This window comes from Neolamprologus brichardi, chromosome 18 (assembly GCF_056152115.1).
Source record: "Neolamprologus brichardi isolate AB-2024 chromosome 18, ASM5615211v1, whole genome shotgun sequence".
NCBI classification, from domain to species: Eukaryota; Metazoa; Chordata; class Actinopteri; order Cichliformes; family Cichlidae; genus Neolamprologus; species Neolamprologus brichardi.
In genome coordinates, this window is record NC_142121.1 from 30,338,744 (window position 1) to 30,346,900 (window position 8,157).

At 50.7% G+C, this 8,157-nt stretch overlaps 1 protein-coding gene across 1 annotated transcript; it reads left to right on the forward strand.

Annotated features, from left to right (window-relative positions):
- Positions 1 to 1,961: 1,961 nt before the first annotated feature.
- LOC148097807 (kinesin-like protein KIF1B) lies at positions 1,962 to 2,952 on the forward strand. The gene is made up of 3 exons (XM_087832074.1): positions 1,962 to 2,124; positions 2,351 to 2,541; positions 2,717 to 2,952. The coding sequence occupies exons 1-3, from the start codon at positions 2,033 to 2,035 to the stop codon at positions 2,950 to 2,952; spliced, it is 519 nt and encodes a 172-aa protein (XP_087688200.1). The 5' UTR covers positions 1,962 to 2,032.
- The last annotated feature ends 5,205 nt before the right edge of the window (positions 2,953 to 8,157 follow it).

The window sequence follows — 8,157 nt, forward strand, 5'->3', positions numbered from 1 at the left end:
AATATGTAGAGTACAGTAGAGTAAATTGTGCAAAGTTTACGATCAATTTTCTGGAAAACCGTACAGTAATTTTGGCTGTGGATGACAGGGTGAAGAGTGGGGGTCACCCAGAGTCAGAATCCAGTGAAATATCTGCGTCACCTCTTACAGTTTTCCTGTAATCTGAGGTCAAAGATGAGGACATTAAAAGTACAGTAGAGTAAATTGTGTAAATTTTATTGTTAATTTTCTCTGAATCATACAGTAATTTGGGCTGTGGATCACAGGGGGGAAAGTGGAGATGAACCAAAACTGGGAGTGGATTGTGAAGCAAAATAGTGTCAGGACACAAAAGACTGCGTTTCTAAGCCAGTCGGCACCGATACCGTAATATGCGTAAGAGTAGTGCAACAACATTTTCGGTGCGGCTGGCGGTGCGGCTAGCTTGACTGTGACTTCATAAGCGAGGGCTCACTTGACCGCAGTATGGGGGAAAGGGGAGGCGGAGGTGGAGAGACCCAAGGCGGCTGCCAGTCCGACTGTCAGGTGAAATGAGCTTCAGGTACGAAGTTATGACCTGCAGTCTATCTGGGTCAGATATAAACCAAGTTTTGGTGTAGTTTATTTTCGTTGTGCTAACTTTTTAAAGTCAGTTACAATAACTCGTACTGTGTACTAGCTAGCATGACGGAGTTTCTATACAGTTGGGTGGGTGCTATGATGTTACTGGAGAACTTTATGGTTAGTTAGTAGAGTTGCCTACCATCCTGTAAAAAACGGAATCCTCTGGTATTCAGAGTTAATATTAAGCATTTCGTATTGAGCTGAAAATAAATACGATTTGTCCCGTACTTCAGCTACAATAAAGAAAAGGACAAAAAGCTGGAGTTATTCTGTGTCTTTACGCTGTCAGCTGCCTCTTCTTCTCTCATTCTCCCCCCTCCCTCTCCTGCCGCTACTTCAATCGTGAAACTGATCAATGATCAGCTGATCAGCGTTTCTGCCGCCTCTCTCCCGTCTCTCTTGCTTGTTTATCTCCCGCTTTGCGCCAGAAAGAGGAAACTAGCGGAGGTCGCGTTAAACAGCAGAAGCGCCTTTAAACTTGATCAGCTGTTGTTAGAATTTATTTAATATTACTTTCTAGTATCAGCTGATGTTTGTTGGAGCTGTAAAAGCTGCTGGTCATGATATCGGTTTGGTTATCTGGTGAGAGGGAAACATGAAGAAGAAACCAGGAGATGTCCTTACTGAATCACCAGAGCTGAACAGGTGATGGAGAAACAGGTTTACCTTTTAGGTGACATGAATGAGTTGAAGGGAAGCTATGAACTGTTTCTGATAGACAACTTACACCAGGATCCTTTTCTATGTAGCTGACAGCTGGTAACTGTGCAGGGGCAGGTCTAGCAAAGTTTTGCCATGGGGCCAGGTAGAGCATTAACAGGGAAAGGAGGGCAAAAAGAAATACTTTTCTTTCTTATTCTCATTTAAAATTTCTAGCTTTTAACAAATAATTATCTGAATCTTACAACCAAAGTTTTCATCTGATGTCAAATGTATAGAAATCCATTATTGTACATAGTAAGTTTTTTCAGGGTCCCAACATAATTCCTTCAGAAGAAAGTACTGTACATGATGCCAGTATTTTCCCACATTTTCTAGATACTGTACTAGTACTTTGTGTAAAATGCCATCAAAAAGTCAGTTAAGTTTTATTCTTTCTCACCTGTCTTTCTGTCTCCTTTCACGTTTTAAAGGTTGCCATGTTAGAAAACATATTTTGCCCTGCCATGCTGTTTATTGATGTGGTAAATAAATAGTTTATGAAAATATCACTAAATCTGTCATTTATTATTTTTAATATTCAGTAATGGTCATGTTTTACCTCTAGTCTGCTCTGTCTTAATTTCAGGTTTCCACCATATGTTGTAGATAGTTCAGGAAGTTAACTCAACCAAGCAGTCTTTGGGTTTCGGCTAAGTACTGTTTAGAATACCAGTATAGGGAGCCTCCAGCCTCCAGTCCCTCCTGCTCAGACTATGAAAACTTCCAGATGGTTCCCACTCTGGAGACCTCCTACCTTGCGCGGGCTGCAAAGAACGAGTTCCTCAACTTGGTTCCTGATATTGAAGAAATGCGACCAGGGTGAGTAATGCCATATTAACCTAAATACTGTCACTAAGACATGTGTCTCACAGACCAAATGTAAGTCGACACTCATGTTCTCTAGTTCAAGCAGAAATGATGTGGATTGATTCAAATTCCTGAGCCTGGATGATTTCAGCTGGAAACAAACCAACTCTGCTTCTTCCTCAGAAAAACAAGCGCTCTCTTAAAAAATAAATAAATGAATAAAATCACTTCTTTTCAGATCTGTTGTGTCCAAGAAGGGTTTTCTAAGCTTCATGGAGCCTCGCTCTAACTCATGGGTGAAGCATTTTGTGGTTGTTCGCCGGCCCTACGTCTTCATCTACAACAGCGACCAGGACCCCGTGGAGCGAGGCGTCCTCAACCTCTCCACAGCACAGGTGGAATACAGCGAAGACCAGCAGGCCATGCTTATGGTTTGAGGCAGGATAGGGAAAGGCTGGATGTAACACGCTTGTCTTTAATGAGAATTCATTCAAATTGTTTTGGTGCACGTTGGCCAGTTTTGGACACATTGATTGATGAAATGGCAAAGGGACTGGGATTTATCATTTGAATGAACATAAATATAATGTGATGTTTTCTTTTCAAACGCCCAACACATTTGCAGTGTGCACAAAACATGGAGGCATCCTCCTGCAGGCCAACAACGAGAATGACATGAACGACTGGCTGTACGCCTTTAATCCTCTGCTAGCAGGAACAATAAGGTACACACACACAGACACACATGCACCTCTCACACCACAGTCAAACGTACAGCTTCTGCACCCTTCAAAAACATTCCCTTCTCCTCACAACGTAAAACTCTCCCCACAGATCTAAGTTGGCGAGGAGGAACTGAGCGGGCGGAGCAGTACGCGGGAAAACCACCGCTTCCATCCTTTATGAAAAGCCTTTGAAAATACCAAGTGTTAAAACGTATTAATCATTGTGATTCTTGACGGTTTTCTCTTGTAAGTAGACTTGTGGCTTAAGTCTCTTTTCATGCGACTCAAACGTTTAAGTTCCACAGAACTTTTGCCTCCCCGCTTCCCTCCAGCAACCCCGCTGCCAACTTAGCTTTCCTCCTCTCTATTCCCTCCCCTCAGCTTTTTGTGTTTTTGTTTCGATGACAATGTTTGGGTCTAAATTTGTTCCGCTTGGTTGTCATTCCCAAACTCCCCTAACTAAGTAGCATGTTGTAGTAGTCTACTTGTGTGTGCACGACTCTTTAGAAACTTTCCGTTTGCCAATCATCTGTACAAAAAAATGTCTCTATTGTGGTGGACCACTGGAGGGCTCCACTCACACCCAGTTCTCAGGAAGTGTTGTTGCTGTGTTTTGGAGGGAAAAGAGTTCAGTTGTGTGGTGATAAGTAATAAACGAGCAGTGTCAATCGAGAGCTCTCGTGTCGTCTGTGTTTACCTCCACATTGGTGACCCCTGACTTGAACATGTTGCAGTCCGATGGTGGCACCGACTCCGCTCTGGATGCATCAGCAGCCGCCAGCCCTCTGCCTCCGGCTGCAGCTACGTTTGCTATGGCGCTCGAGCTGCCGGACTTTTGGCTTCACGATCCCCCGTCGTGGTTTGTGCACGTGGAGGCTCAGTTCGCCCTTCGTGGCATCTCGGCTGACGACACGAAATATCACCATGTAGTGGCTTCTCTCGACCCGCTAGCCACCCGTCGTGCGTTGACTCTCCTCCGGGACCCACCTACCCGAGGGAAGTACGCCGCCCTTAAGGAGCTGCTTCTTCGGCGCTATGCCCTCTCCGACGCAGAGCGAGCTGAGAAGCTCCTCTCCCTCTCAGGCCTGGGTGGCGGTACGGCTCTCGAACTGATGGAGCACATGCTATCCTTTCTCGGACCGGACGACGGGGGATTCCTCTTCGCCCACATATTCCTCCGACAGCTGCCGGCGCCCGTGAGAGCCGGCCTCGCCAACTCTCCGCTTCTGGGCACGAAGGATTATCGCTCCCTGGCTGAGGACGCGGATCGTATTCTCCTGGCTACCCGCACTTTCCACGATCACGACCTAGTTCCAGCTTCGCCGGCGACGCCTTCCACTCCCCCACTGACCTGCCCCGACGTCTCCGATCCTTCGCTGACGGCAAAGATCGTGGCACAGCGACACCACGGATGGGACCTCTGTTTCTACCATCAGCGTTTTGGCGCCAGAGCGCGCCGCTGCCTGCCGCCTTGTGCTTTTCCGACCCTGGGACATGGACCCCGCCAGCGCGCTGTAGCGGCCGCGACCGCTGGCGACAAAGAAAAACTGCTCTTCATAGAAGACTCGCGCTCTGGGAGACGTTTCCTGGTCGACTCCGGCTCCCAGAAGAGCCTCCTTCCCCCGTCCGGAGCCGACAGTTTAGCAGCGGGCTGCGGACCGCAGCTTATTGCGGCTAATGGCTCTCCCATCGCAACGTTCGGGGAAAGGTTCGTGACTGTTTGTTTTCATGGTCAGGATTTCCAATGGAACTTTGTTGTTGCCGCTAGCTCTGTACCTATTTTGGGCGCCGATTTTCTTTGTGCCCACGGACTGCTGGTCGATGTCGCTAACAGACGCTTAATCGATGCACTGTCTTTTTCTTCAATACCCTGTTTCACTCGCGCCATCGAGCCCCTGAATCGGGCTAATTTAGTGACTTCAGGGAATGTTTTTCAGCGTTTGCTCTTGGAGTTCCCTTCACTGACTGTTCCTAATTTCTCGAACACGGCAACGAAGCACGGGGTTGAACATTATATCCCGACGGTCGGTCCCCCGGTGTTCGCACGCGCGCGTCGCCTCGACCCGCGAAACTCTCCGTCGCTTGGGAAGAGTTTGCCGCAATGGAGCGCCTCGGCATAGTGCAGCGCTCGAATAGTGCCTGGGCTTCTCCGCTACACATGGTGCCCAAGTCAGGCGGTCGGTGGCGGCCGTGTGGGGATTTTCGCCGTTTGAATAATGTCACGGAGAACGACCGTTACCCCATTCCCCACATCCAGGATTTTTCCGCCCACCTCGCCGGCACCTCGATTTTTTCTAAAATTGACTTGGTGCGGGGGTATCACCAGGTTCCCGTGCGCGCCGAAGACGTCCCCAAAACTGCCGTTATTACCCCTTTCGGCCTGTTTGAATTTTTGCGCATGCCTTTCGGCCTGAAGGGTGCCGCCCAGACTTTTCAGCGGTTGATGGACTCTGTTTTGCGCGGGCTGCCCTTCGTCTTCGTGTACCTTGACAATATATTGGTGGCCAGCTGCTCTGAGAGTCAGCACGCGTCCCATCTACATCAGGTTTTCCAGCGCTTGGCGGCACACGGCCTGATCGTCAACCCCTCCAAGTGCCAGTTCGGCTTGACGGTTCTGGATTTCTTGGGCCACCGCATTTCCGCTGACGGTGTGGTTCCGTTGCCAGACAAGGTCCGGGCCGTTTCGGCTTTTCCGCGTCCTGCGTCCGTTAAAGCGCTGCAGGAGTTCTTGGGGATGGTCAATTTCTACAACCGCTTTCTCCCCAGAGCTGCGCACCTGCTGCAGCCTCTCTATGCTGCCTTGAAGGGTAAAACAGCTAATTGATTGGCTCCCTGAACGCATCCAGGCATTTTCTGGGGCCAAGACCGCGCTGGCAAACGCCGCCCTGCTGGCCCACCCGTTTCCGTTGGCGGAGATTGCGTTGACCTCCGACGCGTCGGACGTGGCAGTGGGCGCGGTGTTAGAACAGCGGGTCTCCGGTGTCTGGCAACCGCTCGTTTTTTTTAGTCGCACGCTTAGGGACAGTGAGTGCAAATATAGCGTTTTTGACAGGGAGTTGCTGGCCCTGCACCTCGCGACACGGCATTTTCGGTTTTTTCTCGAGGGTCGGAGCTTCACCGCATATGTCGATCATAAACCTTTGACATTCGCGATGTCCAAGGTCTCTGATCCGTGGAGCGGGCGCCAGCAGCGCCAGTTGGCAGCCATTTCAGAGTTCACAACTGACATTCAGCACGTGGCTGGTAAGTCCAACTGCGTGGCTGACTGTCTATCCCGTGTGCTGGTCTCTCCCGTTTATGTTGGCATAGACTTCGAGGCTATGGCCGCTGACCAACAGGCCGACCCGGACGTCCTTGCCCTTCGGTCTGCGCAAACGGGCCTTGTATTGGAGGACAGACCCGTGTGGAACGGTGGGCCCAGCCTGCTTTGCGATGTTTCCACCAGCCGTCCACGCCCTGTAGTCCCCCTTTCGTGGCGTCGTCGTGTTTTCGACTCCGTACACGCCCTCTCTCATCCAGGCGTCTGGGCCTCGGTCAAGCTGGTCAGCTCTAGGTTCGTTTGGCCGGGCCTTCGTAAATCAGTGAAAGAGTGGGCAGCCGCGTGCATCCCATGCCAACGTGCTAAGATCCATAGGCACACACAGGCGCCCCTCGAATCCTTCCGCGTTCCAGGGAGGCGTTTTGATCATGTGCATGTGGATCTGGTTGGTCCTCTGCCTCAGTCACAAGGTTTCACGCACCTTTTGACTGTAGTGGACCGCACAACCCGCTGGCCTGAGGCAGTGCCTCTGGCGTCCACTACAGCAGCAGCAGTGGCCAGGGCATTTTTGTCAACGTGGGTTTCGCGTTTCGGTCCCCCCGCCGACATCACCTCAGACAGGGGCCCCCAGTTCGTTTCCGAGCTTTGGTCTGCCATGGCTGACGGCCTGGGGGTCAAGGTCCACCGAACCACTGCGTACCACCCGCAGGCCAACGGGATGTGCGAACGTTTCCACCGGTCGCTTAAGGCCGCGTTCCGTGCTTCTCTCACAGATGGCAACTGGGTTGACCGCCTTCCATGGGTTTTACTGGGGTTGCGCTGCGCGGTTAAAGAAGACCTTGGGGTTTCCCCGGCTGAACTGGTCCTCGGTCAGCCCCTCCGGGTCACCGGGGAATTCTTGCCTGAGAGCCCACCCCCGTGCTTCGCTCCATCTGTGCTGTCTCTCCGTCCCCCAAGAGACTCGTTTTCTCTTCCTGGCCCAGTGTACCATTGTGTGCCCGACACCTTTGTTCCAAGGTCGTTGGACTCCTCACAGTTTGTTTTTGTCAGGCATGACGCTCATAGGCCTCCGCTGCGTCCACTGTATGATGGCCCCTTTAGGGTTATTCAACCGGGCCGGAAGTATTTCCTTTTGGATTTTGGGGGTCGACAGGAGGCTGTTTCTATTGACAGACTTAAACCAGCACATGTGCTTCGGGATGATCAGGTGGTGCCGGCTCAGGCCCCCCGCCGTGGCCGCCCGCCTTCCACTGGACCGGACAATCCTGCTTCTTCCTCTGGGAGCGCCCCCCACCTGGCGGGGCCCGAGCTGTCTTCAGTTTTTCCTGACCGCCCATGCCAGCCTGGCCCTCAGGCTCGTTTCCCCTCCACCAGCTCTCCACCTCCCCGGTTCAGCCGTTCTGGACGTTTAATTAAAGCGAGGGTTCTGGACTAGGGGATGACCCTACTGGGTGTTCGGGGGGGGGCATGTGTGGTGGACCACTGGAGGGCTCCACTCACACCCAGTTCTCAGGAAGTGTTGTTGCTGTGTTTTGGAGGGAAAAGAGTTCAGTTGTGTGGTGATAAGTAATAAACGAGCAGTGTCAATCGAGAGCTCTCGTGTCGTCTGTGTTTACCTCCACACTATCAGTTTTATTTGTCTCCTGAAATGAGTTTCATTCTATTTTGGGGGTTTTTGCTGTTGGTTTTTTATTAAATTAACATGCTCGCATGATACCTGCAGCAGTCCTCAGGAGAAGACCAGGTTTGCTCAGTTTCAAACAAAAAACAAAAATGAACCAAATCAACCAGCTTACATTTGAAACCATGAAGGGAAAGTCTACAGATATCTCCAAGTGACGTGTTAGTTTACGCTCTGCTACCTAAACTATAGCTGCTAATAGATTTATAGGGTATTTTTCTTCTCGCAGTGAATTTGCATCAGGCTGAACCGTCTCTGAAACAAAAACTCAAAATGGGAATGAACTTTGACAGGAGGGCCACGCCCAATTTCCTCTGTCATCCACGTCATACTTAGATCCTCCTCAATCTGTGTACATACGCCGCCTCTAACCCCCGATA

Coding starts and splice junctions, on each gene's coding strand:
- LOC148097807 (XM_087832074.1), top strand. CDS start 2,033: ATGGTTCCCACTCTGGAGACCTCCTACCTTGCGCGGGCTGCAAAGAAC. Junction 2,125..2,350: donor ATTGAAGAAATGCGACCAGG/GTGAGTAATGCC, acceptor ACTTCTTTTCAG/ATCTGTTGTGTCCAAGAAGG. Junction 2,542..2,716: donor AGACCAGCAGGCCATGCTTA/TGGTTTGAGGCA, acceptor TGTTTTCTTTTC/AAACGCCCAACACATTTGCA.